Source organism: Saimiri boliviensis, chromosome 10 (assembly GCF_048565385.1).
Source record: "Saimiri boliviensis isolate mSaiBol1 chromosome 10, mSaiBol1.pri, whole genome shotgun sequence".
NCBI lineage: Eukaryota > Metazoa > Chordata > Mammalia > Primates > Cebidae > Saimiri > Saimiri boliviensis.
The window spans coordinates 40,700,536-40,725,284 of record NC_133458.1 but is presented as its reverse complement, the minus strand read 5'-3'; the positions used below and the strand labels follow the sequence as shown (position 1 = coordinate 40,725,284).

The window sequence follows — 24,749 nt, the reverse complement described above, 5'->3', positions numbered from 1 at the left end:
TGTTAGTAGAGTTCGTTTTCTATGGTTGGAGAACCTAGGTCCCTGTTTCCTTGTTGTCTGTCCACTGGGAGCTGGCTACTCTCAGCTTTTAGAAGCCACTCACATTTGTTGAGGTGCAACCCTTTCCATCTTCAAAGCCAGCAACACTGCTTAGAATCCTTCCTGCACTTCACATGTCTCCCAACTTCCTCTTCTGCCTCCAGCTTCCTCTTCTGCCAGCCAGAGAAAACTCATTGCTTTTTAAGGGATCACATGATTAGATTAGGCACACATGGAAAATCTCCCATTTGCCATATAAAAGTAACATAATTTTGAAAGTAACACCAAGGTACAGAAGTCATAGGAGCCATCTTAAAATTCTGCTTACCACAGCTCTTTATGTACCTGGTTGTACCTAATCCTCTTAATATTTATTAAGTATGAGAAATCAAAGACTTATGAAAGTTGAATTACTTACCAAAGTCATGGCTTAGATGGCAGAGCTGAATTTGAATTGAGAGTTTGCCAAAACCTTTCTCCATGGCAGAGTAGATACTTGAATGCGTATTTTTTCACTCTCAGGGTCAGTGAACTTTGAACTGCACCGGGCTGTCGCTTCTGAAGTGTGATTATTGTGATACAGACATCCTTGTGGACAAAGGCATATTTTAACTGTGAGCTCTCTCCTTTTTCAGTGTGCCTATGATTAAATAGTAGAGGAAAACAAAAGGCTGAGGAAGCCTGATAACTACCCAATAAGAACTATCTGCTGGGCACCCCTTCAAGTAATATTTAGAGATAATGATGTGTGACACAAACCCAAGGTTTCCAGGAGTTTATAGCCAGTTATTTCATATTGAAGGTATAGTTAATGTAATTGCAACCATGTCATTTATCATATTAAGTAACAGAATTATTGTTTTGCCTTACCATTGTTAAAGTCTCCCAATAAAACTGTTGCATTTTATTTAAAATGTGTTACTTGATTATAACGTACATCTGTTCAGAATTTGATTGATTTAAAGCTGGCTGAAAACTAAAAATTCCCTACCATAAATGGATTAGTACTTGTGTTGAATTCTGTCACAAAGGCCCCCTCTTAAATCCATATATGTATATCCCTGTTAGAAAAGGGCAGCTTCCAACTCTTTTGAATTATGGTTTGTAGCAATGCCATGGCCATGCTTTTAAATCACTGTGAATGCTGGCAGCATGTCAAAGCACTCTAGTTTCTACTGCTTGCCCTGGAAAAATAGTTAAGTTTTACAAATAGTAATACAAAACACTTTATTTTGGGAGAATAAAGGGTAGTGTCTTGATTGCTATGAGCTTGAAACTGTAAATGTGTTTGTCTCAGGCAATACTTTTGGTAGTTTAGTTCTAGAATTTGCTATCCCAGGCTCTTTCTCTCTCTCACCCTACCTCCCCCTCACTCCTCCCTTTTCTCCACCCCTTAGATTTAACTCCAGAAGTCTTAAGTTGCGAAGTTTTGAGTATACAATTTTGATTTGCCATACATATTAATGTTTGCATATATATGTGTTAATGATGCTAAATTTTTGTAGAAATGACTTTTTAATACGAATAACCCTCCTCTATCCTCACATCTTAGAGCTTCACAGTCTGAGTTCACCTTTGCATCTCTTTAAAAAAATCATAAAACAGACTTTTAAACTAACTTAATTCTTAATATCCTTCCTTTTTTTCCCCCAAAGAACCTTTCTTAACACCCTGTGGAGAGTCTGGAGAGAGAACTGCTCAATAGGACAGTTTAGAAAATTCAGATTTGAAAACTGTGCTAAATATGGCAACTGATTTATATATACTCTTAAAATGATCAAATCAGTATAGCACAATTAAATTTAGTAAACAAGCTGTTTATATAAATCATCAAAATTTACTTATGGATCACCTGAAGAAAGAGAATCCACACACCTTCCAGACAGCCCCTTGCACAGGGGTATTGTGCTCACCCATAACCTGTTTTTGTTTCAGGTTTGTATAAAAACAATTTTTAACATTCTTCATTCTCTTAAGGGTAGTATCTGGGTTGTTCTAGGTTGAAATTGAATATGTGATGAACATCCTGCTCGTTCTCAGGCCACTCTTGGATAACAAGATCACAGTGGCACCCTTTTCTTCTCCAATTCTCAACAAGGTTTTTCTTTTAATACATTTATTGGATTGCTTCCAAGTGACTTTAAAAGGTTTTATAGGTATTTCTGAAAGTAAAATTTTTTAGTTTAAATGTGGGAGATTCAGATAGAAAACACTGTAGATTAGAACTCTGAGAAAAAAATATATTTTTTTAAATTGCACTTTAGGTTCTGGGGTACATGTGCTGATGATGCCAGATTGTTGCATAGGTACATACCTGGCAAGGTGGTTTGCTGCCTTCATCCCCCCATCATCTGTATCTGGTATTTCTCACCGTGTTATCCCTCCCCACCCAGAAAAAGATTTTTAAAACCTAAAACTGGGTAAGTCGTAATAGCACAGATTTCAACAATAGATAGCTCCTGGCACCTGGTGCTGATTTTATGGTATGCTTTCTTGCAGAGTGGTTTGTAGCTGGCTCTTCTCCTTGTAGAAAAGGAGCTCCAGTGTAAGGGATCTGGAAGGGATGTGGTCATCCCAGCTGTTTCACTGATGACAGTTCTAGTTAAAGAACCATGCCACCATTCTTGGGTCACATTTTTACCAAGGGCTCTATTACCATAATTCACCACATTGCAGTGAGGATGCAGATGAGTCTTTGAATATAGTCATGATTTTTTAAATTATAATGGATCAATCATAGGTTTTCTCTACTTAGAAAACTGATAATTATATATCATAGTATGACTTCTTAGGTATTTCTTTTTTCTCACCATTGCTGCTATTGGTATGTTGTTTTAACCTGATTTTGCTTACTTATTAATAAAGATATGTTGCGTGGTTGAAGGCATTGGTAGAAAGGCAGAGATTTCCTGAGATTGTAAATTCTTCTAATGGCCAAGACCAGTAATAATTTTTTTTTAAAAATACAGAGCTGGTTATTCTATAATTTCTTAATTTAACTCTTTATATTTAATAGTAAATATAATTTATTTAACCAAGCCACAGCTCACCATAGTTTATTAATGCTTTAGAAACCATTAGGCCTTATTTCACTTATATCTTTTACTATTTATCTTTCAGATTCTAAAATCTGACCCTTCTTATTTTGTGGTATTCATGTTGTACTGGTGTAGAACTTAGATTGTAAAAATTACCAAATTCCAGTATTTATTATACAGCCTTGATCCTTTTAGACATCACTTTGCTAATTATTAGGATGCATGCTGTAGTTCACAGCCATATAAGGATCTATTTAGCTATATTAAAAACTAAATTCGCACCCCACCTTTTTCCCCCTCAGGAAAGCCTAATTTTAAACTTGATTGAAAAGCAGTGTGATAGTTTTGTAAATAATTACATTGTTTTGTTAACCAAAGAGTAAAAGTGAAGAACATACGGTAGTAGGATAACTTGCAGCTTTCCACTAGATGGGAGTATGAGATAACCAGATGATAGAAAGACTATTTTATAACTGAACTAGAATATGCAGATTCTTCAATAAATTCTTACCAAATAAAGATTTCTGACCAGTGTGCACAAGGAAAGCAGTTTGCCTCTCCACCATCCATCTCTTTCTTTCTCTTTCTCTGTCTCTCTTTCTCTAATAATATACAAGTCAAATATAATATTTTCAGTTTGCATACTGAAAAGTATATTAAGAAAATTCAGAATACAACAACCTAAAATCTATAATTAATAATTTAGCAATGAGATTCATTTGGGTTTTTAGTTGCTTTTTCTGTTTCTGATATAGAGAAATTTCATGATTTATATTAATTTTAAATCTTAACTTATTAAACTCTTCTTAATGCTAATTAATACATTGCATTTCTCTGTGATCGTTCATAGCATCTGTGAATAGCAACAGTTTAGTTTTTTTCTTTGTGATGAATTCTTACAACTTTTTCACATGGCTCTTATTAGTACCTTCAGAACAGTGTGACTAGAATTGGTGATAGCAAGGTTGCTTTCTTGCTTCACATCTTAAAACTAAAGCAGTATGATCTATGCTTAGTGTCTGAGTTTGTTCCCCCAGCTACCCCAGGGAACAAATAGAATAGAAACTCTTCCTAGAATAATTTCTATTTCCCTTTACTAGTTTCTGCTATTATTTTTATTTTCCTACCTTTTACTTCAGGCTTATTATGCTTTTTCCTAACTTCCTGAGTTGAACACTTAGTACTTCATTATTTCCTTTGTTCTAATTTGAGTATTTTAAACTATAAATTTTTTATTTAGTTATCTAGTTATTTCAACCTGCATACTTAACCTAATTGTATCTAATGTTAATCCATTTTTATATAGACTGAACAATGTAAGTATCTTTAGAATGTATTTGAAAACATTGAGATTGGCACTCTTAATTGTATGTTGCTATTGCCCTGTATATTAGTCCCAACTTAAATTTTTAACCCCACAAAGTCTCCCTACTCTATTGTTCTGTCACCTTTTCCAGCTTCATTTCCTCTGCCAGACTTTCTTGAGTCCTTACTTTTTTCCTCTACACTTTCCCCAAGAGGCAAAGGTGATCTCTTTAACTCATATTCATTATATATTGTTCCCTGACCACCAAATTTATATTTCCTACCAGGCTACACTTTTTAACATGAGATTTATATATCCTACACTGTATAATATCTTTATTGTCTCACAGGCATATCAAATTTAACAGTTGTTTCATTTTGGAGACTTCCATCAACCTTCCCTACTCCATACTGCAAATGTGTTCATCTTTTGCATATACTGTCTTAATAAATTACATTCCTTCTACTAATTTACTCATCCCAGAAATTTGGTTTCATTTTTTGAGGGACTAAGTGTATTAGTCTGTTCTTACACTGCTAATAAAGACGTACCTGAGACTGGGTAATTTATAAAGGAAAGAGATTTAATTGACTCACAGTTCAGCATGGTTTAGGAGGCCTCAGGAAACTTACAATCATGGCAAAAGGGGAAGCAAACACATCCTTCACATGGTGGCACCAAGAAGTGCCTAGCAAAAGGGGGAAAAGCCCCTTATAAAACCATCAGATCTCATGAGTACTCACCATCACGAGAACAGCATGAGGGTAACAGCCCTCATAATTCAGTTATGTCCCACAGTGTCCCTCCCACAACACATGGGGATTATGGGAAATACAATTCAAGATTATATTTGAGAGGGGATACATGCAAACCATATCATTCTGCCTCTGGCCGCTCCCAAATCTCATGTCCTCACATTTCAAAACACAATCATGCCCTTCCAATAGTCCCTCAAAGTCTTGACTCATTTCAGCATTAACTCAAAAGTCCAAGTCTAATGTCTCATATGAGACAAGGCAAGTCCCTTCTGCCCATGAGTCAGTAAAATCGAAAGCAAGTTGATTACTTCCTAGATACAATGAGGGTATAAGCATTGGGTAAATACAACCATTCCAAATGGCAGAAGTTGGCCAAAAGAATGGGGCTATAGGCCCCATGTGAGTACAAAATCCAGTAGGGCAGTCATAAACCTTAAAGTTCCAAAATGATCTTTTTTGACTTCATGTTTCACATCCAGGGTGCACTGGTGCAAAAAAGGTAGGCTCCCATGGCCTTGGGCAGCTCTGCCCCTGTGCTTTGCAGGGTACAGCCCCCCTCTTGGCTGCTTTCACAGGCTGGTGTTGAGTGCCTGCAGCTGTCCTTGGATCTACCATTCTGGGGCCTAGAGGATGGTGGCCCTCGTCTCACAGCTACACTAGGCATTGCCCTCATGGGGACTCTGTGTGAGGGCTCCAACCCTACATTTCCCTTCCACAATACCCTAGAAGAGGTTCTCTGTGAGGACTGCACCTGCAGCAAACTTCTGCTTGGACATCCAGGCATTGTCACATCCTCTGAAATCTAGGCAGAGGTTCTGAAACATCAGTTCTTATCTTCTGCATACCTGCGGGACCAACACCACATGGAAGCTGCCAAGACTTGGAGCTTGCATCCTCTCAAGCAATGGGCCAAGCTATACCTTGGCCCCTTTTAGCCACCGCTGGAGCTGAAGAAGCTGGCATGCGGAGTAGCAGGTCTGGCTGCACACAGCAGGGACCCCTGGGCCTGGTCCATGAGAGCATTTTTCCCTCCTAGGCCTCCAGGCCTGTGATAGGAGGGGCTGCTGTGAAGCTCTCTGACATGCCCTGGAGACATTTTCTCCATTGTCTTAGTGATTAACATTTGAACACCTTGTTACTTATGGAAATTTCTGCAGCAGGCTTGAATCCCACCCCAGATAATGGCTTTTTCTTTTGTTTTGCATTGTCAGGCTGCAAATTTTAACTTTTATCCTCCATCACCTCTTGAATGCTTTGCTGCTTAGAAATTTCTTCCACCAGATACCCTAAGTCATCTCTCTCAAATTCAAAGTTTTATCCCTGCCTACAGATCTCTAGGGCAGGGGCAAAATGCCACCAGTCTCTTCGAATAGCAAGAGTGACCTTTAGACTAGTTCTCAGGCAGTTCTTCATCTTGATCTGAGACCAACTCAGCCTGGACTTCATTATCCATACTGTTAAAACACATGCTCTGAATGAAGAGACCCCCCACCCCAAACAGGCTTTGTGTAAGCAACATGGGTGTTTATTCATCCAGGTGTAGGTGGGCTGAGTCCAAAAAGAGAGTCAGCGGAGGGTGGTGGGATAGGAGTTGGTTTTACAGGTTTGAGGGCAGTGGAAAGTTATAGAAGTTACAATTTAAGGCAGCTTTTTTGTAAACTGGGAGGGAGTTGTAGGGTCTGGAGTCATGAGGTTGACCAAGGTTGGTTACAGAGTCTAATTGCCTTGTCAAATGAGGCCAGAATAAGGAACAATAGAAGAATGTCTCAAGTTAGTTAGGCACTGCAGGGGTTGATCATCCTTCGATCTCTTTTCATGGTCTTCCAGTTACTTCAGATTTTCTAATTCCAGAAGCCTATCCAGAGGTGTACGTGTGAGTCACGGGGGGCACCATGTTGTCCATGGTGCTGTCAGCCTAAATGGCCTTACACACATTCCTTTTTATATTAGTGATATAAAGGAAAAAGAAATGACGAATGGAGGGCAGTGGAATATTAGGAAGACTGGCACAGAGGGGTAATGGGGCAGTGCTTCTCAGGGCTTCTCCGAGAAAGAATTTAGACTGCTGGGAGATCTCAGGGCAAGGGGTGATATTGTGGGTTTGTTAGAAGGAGCATTTGTCATATTGACTGATTGGTTATCACTTATATATGATTTTGCAGGAATTGAGATACTAATTGGAAAACACAGGGTTTAAATAAGGAGAAAGATAGGTATCAGAGGACTAAGGATTGGAAGAAGCCATGACACCCAGTTAGAGTGTCCAGCCAGCCCAGCCAGGTCCAGAATAACCATTTGCCTGATTAGCGAGCTTTTGGGCTCTGTGATGGCATCATGTACGAGGCTCAACTGGTTTACATAAAAACAACATTCTTCATTTAGGAATAGACAAAGACCTCCCTTTTCAGCAGCCAGTAAATCAAGACCTCTGCAGTTTTGGAGGACAACTGCAGCTAGGGAATTTACTTGAGCTTGAAAAAGGGATAGTGATTGAATTACTTCTGCAGTGTTAGCAGAGAAATCATTAGAGAGGCTACAGAAAGTGACAATTGATGTGGTAAGGCTGGCTATCCTGGTGCCAAGTGCAGTAATAATTCCTAACCCTATAAGTAAGGGGGTCAATGTAATGACCTATTAGTGTTGTGTAAGGACCACAAGGGGAACAGGGAGGCTCTTGTGTCCATTGGTAAGCTGAATTGTGGGAGTAAGGAAAACTATAGTACAAGCGCCTGTCCAGTTGGTAGGAAGGCAGATAGATGTAAGAAGATGATGATGATCTATCCACTCTAAGAGAGAATTAAGGGTGGCAGCCTGAGGGTAAAACCATGAAATATCAGCTGTAGTTGCCTGGAGGAAAAGTGTAAACCAGCAGCTTAAAAGCAGGGCATGTAAAAGTAAATGAGTACAGTGAATTTGAGCACAGTTAGACAGAAAAACAACAGAAAGAGACTTTCTGAGGTATGGTTGAAGTAGTAGGGGAGACTGATTAAATAATGATGTTAGGAAAAAGATGCCTAATGAAAGTAAAAGATACGTTAGGTTTATTTTATAGAGTTACTCTGCCACTTCATGGATACGAGCGAGTTTAAGAGAAGTCGGGGAGAGTACTTGGGACTTCCAAGAGGAGGTGGAGAAGTCAGGCTAATTGGCTGATGGACACAGCTTTATCCTGGAACGATGGACCCACTGGGAGGGTCTTGTAGATGGACAGCAGTTGGGGTGCTATAGACGACCAGGAAGGGTCCTGTCCACCGAGGTTGCAGAGACCAAGGGGTTAGGCTTTTAATTAGGACTGACCTTCCAGTTTTCATATGGCTGGGTATCTGGAGTGGATAAGAGTAAATTAGCAGCCTGGCGGATTTCATGTCTGGCCTGTTGGAGAACTGGAATATAGTCATCAAGAGGACTAGTGTCTGAAATAAGGTGAGGCCCAAGCAGAAAGGTGCAGCCATATAGGAGTTCAAAGGGCCTACCCTTTGGGTTCTTTAGGAATGGCCAGAATCCTGAGTCCTCTGCAGTGGATAACTCTAGCTTTGGCTGGGAGGAGAGTGGCCCATAGGAGGACCTTTATTAAGGGGTATTGATAATAGAGGATCCTTGTGCAGTGAGAAAACCTCTTTCTGCCCATATGGTAGCATGATGGTGTTGGATGTGGAAGGTGTATTTAGAATCAGTATAGATAATTAATGTGTATTCCTTTGCCAAGAGTAAGAGCATGAGTTAAGGCAATCAGTTCAGCTTGCTGAGAAGTGGTGGAAAAGGGGAGTGTGGCAGCCTTGATAATAAATGAGGGGGATACAACAGCATAGCCAGCTTTGGCCAGTGCCAACTGACTGGGCTTGGAGGAACTGCCATTAATAAACCATGTGTGATCTGGGTCTGGTATAGGAAAAAAGAGAAATATGGGGAAATGGGAGGATACTATATGGAGGTAGAGTCATGGGGTTCTGGGTTTGTGTTGGGTATTAAGTGAGAGGCTGGGTTGAGGTCAGGTCTGGGAGCAGTGGTTACTATGGGGTTTCAATAAAGAGTGCATAAAGCTAGAGAAGGTGAGGGGCTGAAAGTAAGTGTATGAGATGTGAAGAGGAAACTAAACTTTGAAGGTTGTAAAAGCTTATAGAGGGTAATTGGGGCATAGCCTGTGATTTTGAGGGATTCTTAGAGTATCAGGGCAGCAGCTGCCGTGGCACATAGGCAGAAGAGCTAGCCCAGGACTATGAGGTTAAGTTGTTTGGATAAAAAGGCTATAGGCTGTGGGCTTGCTCCTTTGTAAGAATTCCAACAGCACAAGCCTTTTATTTCCGCTATGTAGAAAGGGAAGGGTTGAGAGGAGTTGGGGAGTGCTAAAGTAAAAGCAATCTCTAAGGCCTTTTTTAGAGAACAGAAGGAAGAATGGGGGAAGGATTTTTGGTCTATGGGGTCAGCTAAGTTTCCTTTTGTAAGTTGATAAAGCGGTTTGGTTAGGGGGCAAAACCTGGTATCCAGAGGTGAAAATATCCTATAATGCCTAGGAAGGAGAGAAGCGTGTTTAGTGGATGGGGCTGGGGTTTGGGAAATTAACTGGATATGGTTGGCAAGGAGTGCATGTGTATGCTTGTGAAGGATTATAACAGATGGAGAAGAAATTTGCGCTTAAGAAAAAAGCATTTTTGAGGTCAAGAACAGAATAGTGAGTTGGGGCAGAGGGGGTATGGAAGATAGGAGGGTATGGTACAACCAGGTGGGTGGGAAGTACAATCTAATTGATCAGGCGGAGGTTTTGGACTAGTCTGTAGAATTTGTCTAGTTTGGGGACAGCTAGGATAGGGGAATTGTAAGGAGATTTGTAGGAATTAAAAGGCCATGTTGCAGTAAGCAAGTAATCAGGCTTTAGGCCTTTTAAAGCTTGTGCTAGGATGGGGTACTGGCATTGGGCAGGATAAGGGTGGTTAGGTTTTAAGGGGATGAGGAGGGATGAGGAGGGGTGAGTGACTTGTAGCAAGGGATGGGGAGATGGTGTCCCGCACCCTATGGTTAAGGTAGGGGGACATAAGGGGAGCTATTGAGGGAGGTAGGGATTCAGGGAAGAGGGTAGCAATGAGGTGTGGCTGTTGTCCAGGAATAGTTAAGGAGGCAGACAATTTTGCTAGGATATCTCAGCCTAACAGGGGAACTGGACAAGCAGGGATGATTAGAAAAGAACGTGGAAAGGAGTGCTGGCTAAATTGACGTCAGACTTGGGGAGTTTTGAGAGGCCTGGAAGCCTTACCATCAATTCCCACCACAGTTATGGAGGCCAAGGAGACAGGTCCTTGAAAAGAAGGCAGCCTAGAATGAGTGGCCCCCATGTTAAGAAGCGGGTGGGCTTACCCTCCACTGCAAGAGTTACCAAAGCTCGGCGTCCATGTGACAGTCCAGGGGGGCTCTGCAAGATGTTCAGGCAGTGTCAGTCTTCAGCCACTAAGCTAAGGAGATCTGGAAAGGATTCAGTCCCAGAGCTTTGGGTTGGAGCTCCAGGAGCTCTGGGAGCATTGATGTGAGTCACACAGTCCCACTTTCCATGGAGACATTCACACAGTCATTGCAGGGCTTAGGAGGAATCCGGGCTGCGGGCATTCCTTGGCCAAGTGGCCAGGTTTCTGATACTTGAACTAAGGTCCAGGAGGAGCAGCTGGATGCTGCAGCCTGGGTGCTTTGAAGTCTTTGTGAGCCGGTGGTGTGGCTGGGGTTTGTCTTGAGGCAGAGGCAAGCATCTGTAGTTCTGAGATAAACTACCTTGGGGCAGCTTTTTCCCTATTATTGAACACCTTGAAGGTGAGATTGATTAATTCCAGTTGTGGGGTTTGAGGGCCAGATTTTAATTTCTGTAGCTTTTTTAATGTCGGGCTGATTGGGTGATAAAATGCATATTAAGCATTCTTCATGGGTGAGAGATGACAAGTCACTCCAGGTGAGATTATAGGACTGGGTTAAGTACTGGAACTCTTGTATATATTTAGTAGGATCTAATAAAAAGGAGCCTAACTGTTGGCTGATTTTGGAAAGGTTGAATAAAGAGAAAGGAATGGAATGTGCACCCTAACTCTGCCTTCGGCTCCAGCCACCTCTCAAAGGGGGAAATGTTGGGCAGGGGCTGAGGAGTTAGCCACAGATCTAAACTAAGCCAGACTGAGTATGAGGTGGGGAGGTGACAGAAAGGGCATAAGGAGGTGGATTTGGTGGGGGGCCGGTGGGGGTAGGGGGAGGTTAGGGCCTGGATTAGGGTCTGGTTCAGACAGGCAGGGAGGAGAAATGTCGGAAGGGTCAGTGGACAAGGAGGATTCTGGGTCACTGGCAGAGGCAGGAGGGGCAGATGGAAGAGAGAGAAGAAAAATTTGGGAAAGGTTGCATTGAGAGCAGAGATTAGGGAGGGAGTGGAGTGTTTAAAAAAAAAAAATGCCTGGATGTCAGGTACCTTAGACCATTTGCCCATTTGTTGACAAAAATTGTTGAGGTCTCACAGAATAGAAAAATTGAAAGTGCCATTTTCTGGCCATTTAGAATCCAAGTCTAATTTATGCTGGGGCCAGGCTATGTCACAGGGAAAAGAAAAAAAGATGTTTAGGTTTCAGATTAGGTGACAATTGAAGAGGTTTTAGGTTTTTTAGGATTCAGGCTAGAGGTGAAGACTGAGGAATAGAGGGTGGAATATTGCCCATAGCAAAGGAGATAAGTTTTAAGGAAAGGAGTAGAGACTAAGAGAAGGAGCAAGCAGCTACCAGAGTTTTCAGTAGGCATCCCTGATGATTCCTGGGCTGTAACATGAGTGAATGATCAAGGCAGGCATCCCCGCGATTGACCAGACACCAAGGAAAGACTGTCTTTCCGAGTCCGTGACCGACGTCTGAGTCTTTGAGTGAGAGGGAGAGACTTGTCTCTTCTGTCTCTACATGGATACAGAGTGTCGTCTTTGTCTGTACTAGAAGGAGAAAGATTTAAAGGAAAACAGAGAAAGAGGGAGACTTGTCTCCTCTTCTCTGAAGGAAAAGAGAGAGAAAGGGGGAGAGAGTCTGCTTACTCAATCTGAAGGTGGGGAGAGAGCTGTTGAGCATGCTAAGCGTGAGCTGCTGGTCTGATGTGTTGAGGTCTCAGGTGAGTCTCTTCCCAGAGGGGGAGTGGGGACAGGGGCTGGTATCCCCAGAGGAGTACCCTGGTCCCGGGTTTCTAGCACCAAATATTGAAACATGTACTCTGACTGAAGAGACCCCCAGACAGGCTTTGTGTGAGCAACATGGCTGTTTATTCACCCAATGCAGGCAGGCTGAGTCTAAAAAGAGAGTCAGAGGAGGGTGGTGAGATAGGAGTTGGTTTTATAGGTTTGGGGTAGGCAGTGGAAAGTTACAGTATAGGGCATGTTTTGCAAACTGGGATGGGGGGGGGTCATAGGGTCTGGAGTCACAGGTTGACCAAGGTTGATTACAAAGTCCAATTGCCTTGTCAAATGAGGCTGGAATAAGGAACAATAGAAGAATGTCTCAAGTTAGGTGCCACAGGGGTTGATCATCCTTCCTCTTTTCATGGTCTTCCAGTTACTTCAGATTTTCTAATTCTGGGAGGCCACCCAGAGGTGTACACGCAGGTCATAGTGGGGGGTCGGGGGAGGGGCGCCATGGTATCCATGAAGCTGTCAGTCTAAAAGATCTTACACATATCACTGACAGCATTTTGGTAAAAGCCATTCAAAAAGTCTCTAGGAAGTTCCAAACTTTCCCACGTGGACCTGTCTTCTTAGCCCTCCAGAATGTTCCAACCTCTGCCAGTTCCAAAGTTGCTTCCACATTTTCAGGTATCCCCACTCTTTGCAATACCAGTTTATTTATTAGTCCATTCTCACACTGCTGATAAAGACATACCTGAGACTGGGTAATTTATAAAGGAAAGAGATTTAATTGACTGACAATTAAGCATGGCTGGGGAGGCCTCAGGAAACTTACAAACATGTTCTTCACATTGTGGCAGCAAGGAGAAGTGCCGAGCAAAAGGGGAAAAAATTCCCTTATAAAACTATGAGATCTCATGAGAATTCACTATCATGAGAACAGCAGGAGGGTAACAGTCCTCATGATTGTTATCTCCTACCACATCCCTCCCATGACACATAGGGATTATGGGAACTACAATTCAAGATGATATTTGTGTGAGGTCACAGCCAAATGGTATCACTGAGCCTTCCCTTTACCGTCACTATATCCAGATACACCACAAAATCAGTTTTTTGTCCAAGGAGACCTCAAATTTCCTCCTTTCTTTTCATCTCCACTGTTGAATACTCTGATCCAAGCCATAACATATTTCACCTGGACCACAACAATAACTCTCCAAGATGTAAATCTCATTTGTGAAGTAGTGGCAGTATCCTGATTTAGAACCATGCCATTGCAGACTGGATGCATAATTAACATGTTAACCTGTCTTCCTGTTTCCAGTTCTGTTTTGCCCCTAATCCATTTAGCACATGGCAGATACTGTAATATTTAAAATTACAGATCTGATCATGTTATTCCATTACCAGAAAGCCTTTGCTGGCTCCTGATTGCTCTTATGATGAAGGCCAAATTCCCTAATGTGTTCTATGAGTCCCTGCATGACTTCCTGCCTCCCTACCTCTCCAGCCTGGTCACTGTCCCATTTACTCATCTCACTACTGTCATACCAACCTGGTTATGAGACCTAAGGGGACAATTTCTTTTCTAATTCAGGACCACTCTAGGTACTTCTCTTTATACCCAGATACTAACTAGAGAGTTTTCTTTTCCTTCCTTTTCTCCTCCCCAGGTAACAAAACCTACATACACAATTTACACCTATGTTGTATACATTGTCCAGATCTCAATCTAAATGTCACCTTCTTATGGAGTCCTTTCTTCACTAGTTTGAAATCAAAATTATACCCTTTCAAGGTGCCCTATACCTTACTTTCCTATCACAAATGAAATGGTGTGTGTATGTGTGTCTGTGTGTGTGTGGGCATGTGTATGTGATTGTTTAATGTCTGTTTCCCACCAGACTGTAAGTTCTAGAAGTCAGAGACTAGGCCCATTTTTTTTTTTTTTAGCACTATGTCCTAGTGGTAAATACGTTGATTGGCACATGGGCACTCATGTATGTTGCATGAATAAATGAATGTCTGTGTGCCAGACCAGAGTGAAGAAGAGGAGATTGTCCTTAAACTATAAGAAACACCATGATGGCAGAGAGAACATGGTAGGTGGCAATAAGTGTTTGCAGAAATAAGAGAAAGGAAAGAGAAAGAAAAAACAAAGGGAAGAAAATGGACGGCAAAAGAATTTGAGAGAAAATGAGAAAGGCTGTCAACCTAAATCTAGGATCATAGTCTTTGATGGGAAAAGTTTCCCTATCTCTCACTAAACAAACAAACAAAACCCTTGGATAATGGCTATAAAATGTTAACATGCAATAAAATATGAAGCCTCTTCTCTAAGAAAACGTGCATATAATTTTTGTGGTTTTCTTTTTCTCTATTTTATTTAATTACTTTTTGGTGACAGCATAAGGAATATCAGATGGGGTTATACTCAGACATGTCCCTTTAAGTGTGTACTTTTAAATCACAGTCTTTTTTTTTTTTTTTTTTAATGGTACAATTGAAGATGTCTATTATTGGGGCTATCAACACTTCTTTCAGTGTAATAATTGAAACAATCTTGCTTAGGTTTGATAATCAAATGAATAATTGCTTCTCATGATCATATCAGAAATGCAGATGCATGTTTAGTTTACAAAACACACTGAATTTGTTAAAATAGTTACTTCGAAAATTAAGTTTAAACCTTGTACCATCTAAATCACAAAACTAAGTAATTTCCAAAAACACATTATTAGTGACTCTATAGGCTAATAATTCTGCTGCTTTCCTTTTTCTTTCAACTTCCACTTTAGGTTCAGATGTACATGTGCAGTGTAGGTTTTTTACATGGGGAAATTGCATGTTACTGAGGTTTGGGGTACAAATGATCCCATCACCTAGGTAGTGACCATAGTACCTGATAGTTAGCTTTTCAAACCTTGCTCCCTCTCACCTTCCTCACTCTAATAATCCCAAGTGTCTATTATTCCCATCTTTGTGTCCATGTATACTCAATATTTAGTTCCCACTTACAAGTGAGAATATGTGGTATTTCGTTTTCTGTTCCTGTGTTAATTCCCTTAAGATAATGGCTTCCAGCGGCATCCATTTTGCTTCAAAGGACATGGTTTCATTCTTTTTTATGTCTGCATAGTATTCCATGGCAAACATGTATCACATTTTCTTTATCCAGTCTACCATTGATGTGTGTCAAGGATGATTCCACGACATCTTTCGTGAATAGTACTGTGATAAACATATGAGTGCATTGTCTTTTTGGTAGAATAATGCATTTTCCTCTGGGGTTCCTGGGTTGAATGGTAGTTCTAAGTTCTTTAAGAAATCTCCAAACTGCTTTCCACAGTGACTAAACTAATTTACATCCTCATCAACAGTGTATAAGCATTCCCTTTTCTCTGCAACATCTGTTATTTTTTGACTTTTTAGTAATAGCTATTCTGACTGATAGGAGATGGCATCTCATCATGGTTTTGATTTGCTTGCATTCCTTAATGATTAGTGATATTGAGCATGATTTCATTTATTTGTTGGCCATATATATGTCTTTTTTTGAGAAGTGTTTATTCATATCCTTTGCACATTTATAATTTTTTTTTTGCTTGTTGAATTGTTCCTTATCAATTCTAAATATTAGACCTTTGTTGGATGCAAGGTTTGTAAATATTTTCTTCCATTCTGTAGGTTGTCTGTTTGCCCTGTTGACAGTTTCCTTTGCTTTGCAGAAGCTCTTTAGTTTAATTGGGTCCCACTTGTCAGCTTTTACAACCTAACTTTTAAAAGCCTTATCAAGCAGAGTTGTGTTTTTGTTTCCTTCTTGCTTAAATTTATGGATACTTATTCTCTCTCCTAAAAAAGGACTTGCTTTTGCATACCGTGATATAGAATATGCTTTATTTTATGAACTATAAATGTATCACCATAAATATCAATTAGGTATAATTAATCATTTTCTACTTATTTCCAAAATCATAGAAAAATATGTCGTAACTGCAAGTGTGGCCAAGAAGAGCATGATGTCCTCTTGAGCAATGAAGAGGATCGAAAAGTGGGAAAGCTTTTTGAAGACACCAAATATACTACCTTGATCGCAAAACTAAAGTCAGATGGAATTCCCATGTATAAACGCAATGTTATGATATTGACCAATCCAGTTGCTGCCAAGAAGAATGTCTCCATCAATACAGTTACCTATGAGTGGGCTCCTCCTGTCCACAATCAGGCATTGGTAAATAATATTGGGACAAAGAGTTCCCTTATTGAAGTTCCTGGACTGTTTATTTGGGGCAGTTTCTTTGGTGACCTGATCAGCTCCACAGATTCCAGATCTATTATTCTTCTGGGATTCTCATTACTTTGACTTCTGATTCCCATTCTAGTCTTTTGAATATAAGACTAGATACTTTATACATTTTTTTTCCAACTCCCTAGCTGTGTTTACCTTTTTGAGGAAGTAGTTTAACATTCTTAATAATTAGATGTAAATCACATGGTTTATATCAATCTAGTAATTCTTCTAGCTTACTCTTGAAAGGATTTCTCTTAAGATGGTAAAGAAAAGAATTTTTGTCCATTTAGACCTGAAAAAAATATTCAACTTTATCTCTTTTATTTTCTTTATTAATACTGTATAAGACCAAAAAGATCTGTTTTATAACAACTAAATGAAACATTTGCAAATCTTTTAAAGTTAGTTAAATCATTAAAGAGAATTTTGTGGTACCATGTTTTATGTGATAAACATGCTTCTGGTCCTATAGACCATTCCAAACATGTCTGCCGAGAAGTTTGTGTTCTTTTTCAGTTGTACATTTGTTTATTTACCTTAAGTAAACAGTAGTAACCCAGATCTTACAAACTGAAAAAATGTATAATTTCATGGAGAAATAGTGTCACTTTTTTACCCAACTAAATCTATTTAATATACCATTTTTGAGTTTTAACTTCTGAATATGCTGTGAGGGTGAGTTGCTGTTATTGGATGGAACCCACTTCTTTCTTAAGTAACTTGTTTCTGATGCGTGTTATAAAATGTCATACTGCCTAATGGCCAATCCTTCTCCCAGTTAACATTGGCCTCCTTGTGTTTCAGGCCAGGCAGTACATGCAGATGCTACCCAAGGAAAAGCAGCCAGTGGCGGGCTCAGAGGGTGCACAGTACCGGAAGAAGCAGCTGGCAAAGCAGCTCCCTGCACATGATCAAGACCCCTCAAAGTGCCATGAGTTGTCTCCCAGAGAGGTGAAGGAGATGGAGCAGTTTGTGAAGAAATATAAGAGTGAGGCTCTGGGAGTAGGAGATGTCAAACTTCCCTGTGAGATGGATGCCCAAGGCCCCAAAAAAATGTACATCCCTGGAGGGGATAGAAGCACCCCACCAGCAGCGGGGGCCATGGAGGACAAATCTGCTGAGCACAAAAGTACTCAATATGTAAGTAGAGTGGTCACACTGTTGGCCCGATTTGTATATTTTACAGGTTTTTTTCCCCTTTCTTTGAACTTTTTTGGGGACCATTCCTCTGAGTTTCCAAAAGGGAATAGGTATGAGAAATAAATGGAATTAAGATTCAGTTTAGACTTCCCATAGAGGGTCATCATGTTTGAAACTTCTGTCTAAATCCAAATTTTCCGTGTATCTATTGTCAATGATTATTGACAATAGTGAGAGTTTTGTTTTTGTTTTGAGATGGAGTCTCACTCTGTCACCCAGGCTAGAGTGCAGTGGTGTGACCTTGCCTCACTGCAGCCTCTGCTTCCGGGTTCAAGTATTCTCCTGCCTCAGCCTCCCAAGTAGCTGGGACTATAGGTGTGTGCCACCATGCGGGGAATTTTTTATGTTTTTAATAGAGATGGGGTTTCACCATGTTAGCCAGGAGCCAGGATGGTCTTGATCTCTCCTGACCTTGTGATCTGCCCACGTCGGCCTCCCAAAGTGTTGGTATTACAGGAGTGAGCCACCGCACCAGCCAATTGTGAGTTTTATGTACAGATAGTAGTTGCTATTGGCATGCTGATCAAAGACCGCATATTATTCTAGAATCTGTTTGTTTCTAAACATAATCTTAGAGTTAATTGCTTATCTCTGCCTACAAATAAGACTATATGCTTAGGTTAATTCAGTTTTGCTTGTGAGAATATGCCTAAAATTTAAACTTAAATTTATGTGGATGTATAGTGAAGCTTTTTCTTAAATCTCTTCTAAAGGGAGAAATTGAAGTATTTTGCTAATGATTTGAAGGTAGGAGGAATTATAAGACAGAGACGTAAGGAGTTCTTATAGCTCCACTGAGCACCAGTAAAGCTGAGTTGAGAAAAAAGAGCACTAATAAGCTCCAAGGTAATCTTTTTAGAGAATCTACTTAAAATTGAGCTGAAAATTACTATTATCCTTTTTCCATAAGTGACTTTTATTTCAGGAAACAATATCCTATTACACATAGGGTGAATGAAGTAGATTTGAACAGTCTGGAGAAAGCTGAGATTCCATTTCACAGAAGTATTAATACTTTATTGTGTACATCAACAAACTTGCAACTTCAGGAGAAATTATGTCTCTTTAAAGTTGTTTCTCTGAATTTCTACTGTAGCCAATGATAAGAAATGGCAGTCTTCTAATGACAAGGTTGTTCTGGATGGCTTCCCTTTCAGTCCTGCTATTGTTGCAAACTGAATATGAAGGAAGGCGACCCCGCCATCTATGCTGAAAGGGCCGGCTACGATAAACTGTGGCACCCAGCCTGTTTTGTCTGCAGCGTCTGCCATGAACTCCTGGTTGACATGATTTATTTCTGGAAGAATGAGAAGCTATACTGTGGCAGACATTACTGTGACAGCGAGAAACCCCGATGTGCTGGCTGTGATGAGGTATGTTCTATGGGACTACCTGCCTGCTGGTGCCCTGTTAAACCCTCATATAGTCCCTTTACCTAGAAAGCAACAAGAACTAACCAAAGAGCAAGTGATCTGTTTACATCAAAGGAAGTTTTAAAAAAGAAACCTGATATCATTCATTCTGAGTGTCTGTGTTAATTGGGTTAACAAATGAAAGACTATAAAAGATCGATTAGATGAAACTAAGTGATAGCATAAGTTCAAGCTTTAGGTTATCAAACTTCAGACCCTGAAAAAGTATGTTTTTATAGACCTATATCTCTTATTATATTTTTAAAAAACCATCTTTACTTTTATTTTCTTCCTAGCTGATATTTAGCAATGAGTATACCCAGGCAGAAAACCAGAATTGGCACCTGAAACACTTCTGCTGCTTTGACTGTGACAGCATCCTAGCTGGGGAAATATACGTGATGGTCAATGACAAGCCCGTGTGCAAGCCCTGCTATGTGAAGAATCATGCTGTGGTGAGAGGTGTTCTAAGGATATGGTTGCCTCAGCCTGCTTTAGGACTTGAGTTTATGCTTTTCTTAAATCCTCTTACAAATGGAAAACAGAAAGCACTCCTCCTAAGTAGAAAGCAAATGATTCCTACCACAGGGTGTTAAAATCAAGGCAATTCAAAACCAGTACATACAGTATGAGCCACCTCAAGATTTCTACCTGTGGAGTTTACAGTACCAATTATAGGTACTGCTCAATAATAAAATCCTCACTTAAAAAAATTCTTAATGGGAATGTGACTGTTTTATTCTCATAATTAGTGATCAGATTCCATTTCAATAAAGGTGTCTAGGGGTTATTGATACTCTTTAGCTCTACTGGAATATGACTGATAGTTTCTGTTCATGTTACTGGCCCACCCACTGGACTTTTGTTTTTGCTACCTGGAGACTGTAAGATGCTTATTTCTTAAACCCTCATTGAATTGATTTGGCATAACAAATTTTAACCTGCATATTTAGATTTTTGTGTGGGCCAGACATTCCCTTGTGAGAGTATATTTTTTCTTGCATTTATTCCACTTATACAGAACTGTTATGGCATAATGGCCAAGTGATAGTAATGTAGATAAAGGATAAAAGGCTGACCATAGATGGTAAAGTGTGTAAGCCCCAAGAGTATTCAAATACACATTTACTTCTTTATATGCAGCAAAACACATACTAGTTAATGATCCCTTGAGCTATTCAGTGAAAGAGACTCCTGGCTAAGGAATAAAATTACATATAGTTTATCTAGTTCTAAGAATGTGGTACTGTGAAGACAGGATACCACGTTTTGATGTTTGCCAGTTTTCAGCCTTTCTAAATACAGTTATTCATTTTCTATCAATTGTGCCTCATCAATATATTTCACATTCTTATAATTACAACCATTCGACTTCAGACCTTTCTTTTTTGTCATTTTGACTATTGCAGTGGCCTCAAATTTCATTCCCCTATTTTCGTTCATCTTGCTGAAAAGCTACCCACCATAATGATAGAAAATGATCTTCCTAAAATGCAAATTATTAAGCTTTTAATAGATCTGGCCCCTTCGTGCCTATCATGTCGCATCTACGAGTTGTCCAACCCAAATCATACATTTCCACATGTTAACCAGCAGTTTCTAGTTCACACACTATTCTTTGTCTTTTGCTCACTCTTAATAGTTTTTCTAATACACCGTACTTTCCCCTGTTTTACCTGACTGTGCCTGCATATTTATTCCTTTAGACTCAGTTTAGGTTTAACTTTTTTTCAGAACACCTTTCCTGATTCCCTATGCCCAAACTCCACCTTTGTCTCTAGGCTCTCTGTGTTCCCAGTGGTGTGTGTGTGTGAGAGAATTTCATTCATCTGTCTCCTTCACTAGACTGTAAGCAGCTGGAGGATAGAGCGTGACTTATTATTTCTATATCTTCAGTGTCTGCACTTAGAAAATGTTTGGGTGACTAACTTTTGTTCTTAATATTTCTCATTTGCTTTGGGGCTACCATGGGCCTTCCTTCTACCTGGGGAACAAGATGTTAAATCATCATGTAGCCTGACATGTTATTTAGCTAAAAACTGCTTCAATGAATATTATTCCAACAGTTTTTCTACAAACTAAGGGTATTATAATGTATACCTTTTTTGTCTGCTGTCTGACCTTAGTCTCAAGGACTAGAATGTAACTCCATCAGGGCTGTAATTTTTTTTTTATTAATCTGCATTTTCTGTTCTGTTCCTAACACTAGGACAACATAGTAGGTGCTCAATAAAGATAAACTGAAACAGTGAAACTGCTTTTTTTTTTAAGCTATTGCAAGCTTTTCTGTATTACACTGTTTCTAATCAATGGCAGGGAATGCCCACAGATACGATTTTTTTTAATTAAAAGAATTTTCAAATTATTTCATTTTATAACATAGCATCATTTCTTTTAGGTTTATTTTCTCAGTAGAATATATCAATGGCCTTTGCTTAATATTAAAATTAGCATACCTATCCATCGTCTGAACAAAGTCCAGCTACCAGCAGAGAGCTACCCAAGCAGCATGCTACATTATATAAAATTTGGAGAATATCTAGTTCAGCGCATTGATCTGCTTAGATCTTTTAATCTTAAAAAAGAGAAAGAAAAAAAAAACAAAAACAAATTGCTTTTAGACCTGAAATCAAGTATTCAACTCCAAACAACCTTTCCGAGAAAAAATAATAAATTACCTGGAAGGAAAAAAATGGGATATGCACCTACTTTGTCTCTGTGTGGTCACTGGTACTCCATGGTTACTCCCAGAATTTCCATCTGTCATATTTCCCAGGGTACTCTTTCCTGCCAGGGAGGTCATTACAACAGGTATAATTAGCTCTTTTATGTTCTTATATACAAAGAAAAACAGAAGGATTAAAGGAAATAATTCTTTGAAATAGTAAAGGTTTAGGAACACAGGAAAATCAAACGGCAGCCAGGAAGTGGTGAAGCACATCACCTGCCTGAACGGTTCTGCTGTCCCCAGGCCCTTGGCGCAGCCTGGGCCAATTTTATAGGGATCAGTAGATTTGACCTGTGATTACATGCCAGATTTTGAATGAACGGTAATCAAATTATTAGTAAAATGAAATTTTATGAAACCACAAAACTTAATCCTCTATACCGTTTACGTGTACTAATTACTTTTTTACCTAAAGAATTTTCTTAAAAAATCTTAATTTCATGTGTAATCAAACATTAGTTATCTCTTTTTCGTAAATTGCAACTGAAAATATGTATTTTGGGTAATTATAAAAAGATCCACAAATTATAAAAAGATTATAAATCCAATATATATTTATAATTTGAATTTTATAATCCAAATTATAAAAAGATCCACTTTTTCTCAAGTCTGAGAAAAAGAAGATAGATCATGGTCTAAAAGCAAAGGAATAAAACACACAGTATTTTACAAAAACACATTTAAAATACTTATACAAACAAGAAATAATAAAAGATTGAATGTTCTTATCACAAGGAAATGATAAATGTTTAAGGAGAGGAATATCCTGACTACCCTGATTTGATCATTATACTATGTATACATGTATTGAAACATGACATAATACATACATAAATATGTATATTTGTTGATCATAAATTTTAAAATGGAAAGATTATATAACGTAGAAAACAATAAGATAACATCCTAAATGAATTATAAAGCTATAAAAATAAATATATACAAAAAGCAATTGCTTGCATGGTGCAGCTACATATTAGAAATGTGCTTGTAATTGTAGCATTCATTTTTGTTGTATTCAGGAATACTGTATTGATTATACAAAGAAAGTATTTTCCTTGTATCTCAGGGACGATTGGGCTGACCTAACTTATAGATTACAGAGCTGTAATCTCTGCAATCAGAAGCAATGCAACTAAAAAAATATGCAGGTCTCAGATGGACATATGTAACCAGGCCTCACTTTACTGCCTAAACCAATTACCCAGAGAGTAACAGCCACATTTTGAAGTCTTTTCAAGTAAGAAGGCTCAAGCTAAATGGCCTCCACCCACCTGCTCCTGCCCCTTATCCCTTAGTAATTCCTGACAATCACATTAAGAGACCACGAGTGCTTAAGATTAGTCACTATTAATACAGTCAGTCTTGGCTTCTTCACTTGTTAGGAAATATTTAAAAACCCTAAGATAGTCATATTTATTCAGAACCTGTATACACAAGAAGGCATGACTATCCAGTGTTTTAGAGGTCCAAACTGGTTTTGTTATAATATAGGTTATTCATTTTCCTCATATACATGTTTGAATAAGAAAATTTTGTGGTGTAAATATATGTATGTTTGTGTATGTATATATGTGTTTATATGCTATATATATATATATATATATATATATATATATATATATTCATCCATACCACATACTGAATGGTACAGGGATTGTAAGTATTAATGTTCTACAATATTAGATTACACATAAATTATGACTGATCTTATGACAGAATTAGAAGCCAATTACATTATATTTTTAGTACAAATTCATTATTCTCAAACACTGTCAGTATTTTTAATTGAGTCCTTAATTACTTTGAACATGATTTTAATTTACTACTGTCTAGAAATTAGTGGTGTTAATAATCTCATGTCATAGGTAAGACAGGTAAAATTAACACTTCAAAGCTTTAATGAACAAGGAAAAATCATCTCATAAACTTGTGTCATTACAAATGTGCAATCTAATAAAATATATCAAAACTAAGCAAACAGCTTTGGAACTTGCCATCAAGACTTTCTGCTTTGAATGCCATGGAGTTTTCTTACATGCATCAAATCACCTGTTTGGCCTTCACCTGTTCTTTATCAGGCTGCTTAACATACTGATCTCCCTTAACAGTTGGCCAAAATGGTTAGCTAGAAGGCCACCCCCCATCATGTATTTCTGAGGTTGTCATTCTGAGTTTTAATTTATTATCTAAAGAAATGTGTTCAGTTTGTCCTAAGATGAAAATGTTACCATTACAGCTTGATCTCTCATCCTCTCCTCTTATTTCTTAATAGGTGTGTCAAGGATGCCACAATGCCATCGACCCAGAAGTGCAGCGGGTGACGTATAACAATTTCAGCTGGCATGCATCCACAGAGTGCTTTCTGTGCTCCTGCTGCAGCAAATGCCTCATTGGGCAGAAGTTCATGCCAGTGGAAGGGATGGTTTTCTGTTCGGTAGAATGTAAGAAGATGATGTCTTAGGAGGAGAGCATCTAGCAGTATTGAGCCGTAGCTATCCAAAGTGGTCTGCATTTCTACTGTAAAATACATTTTGAAAAAAAATAAAAGGAAAAAAAAAACCTGTAAAGGAAACCGAGATTTTAATTTTTTTTGCCATTTTTAAATCAATTTTTTTTCTGCTTCAACATTTAAACTTGCTTTAAGCATTTGATTTGTTAAACAGTAAAGAATTTTGTCTTTCCATAGCTTTTCAAATGTGAGATCATTTATTTGGAAGCTTGTATCTAATTAAACTTCATGTCTCTTCCATTTATGCCAAACACTTAGTGTAGTGAATGGAAAGATGAGCATTTCTGGTTCTGTACTCCTTTTTTCCCTCATGTGTAAAATGAAAAGGAAACTAAATTTGCTCTA

At 39.0% G+C, this 24,749-nt stretch overlaps 1 protein-coding gene across 1 annotated transcript in view; it reads left to right on the top strand.

Moving 5' to 3' along the window:
• TES (testin LIM domain protein) overlaps positions 1-24,467 on the top strand; it is a 51,551-nt gene extending 27,084 nt beyond the window's left edge. Inside the window, exons 3-7 of the mRNA XM_003921064.4 lie at positions 16,240-16,492; positions 17,357-17,692; positions 18,910-19,125; positions 19,461-19,619; positions 24,168-24,467. Coding sequence (XP_003921113.1) covers positions 16,240-16,492; positions 17,357-17,692; positions 18,910-19,125; positions 19,461-19,619; positions 24,168-24,356 — 1,153 coding nt within the window. The 3' untranslated portion in view covers positions 24,357-24,467. The remainder of the gene's footprint in view (positions 1-16,239; positions 16,493-17,356; positions 17,693-18,909; positions 19,126-19,460; positions 19,620-24,167) is intronic.
• Positions 24,468-24,749: the final 282 nt, after the last annotated feature.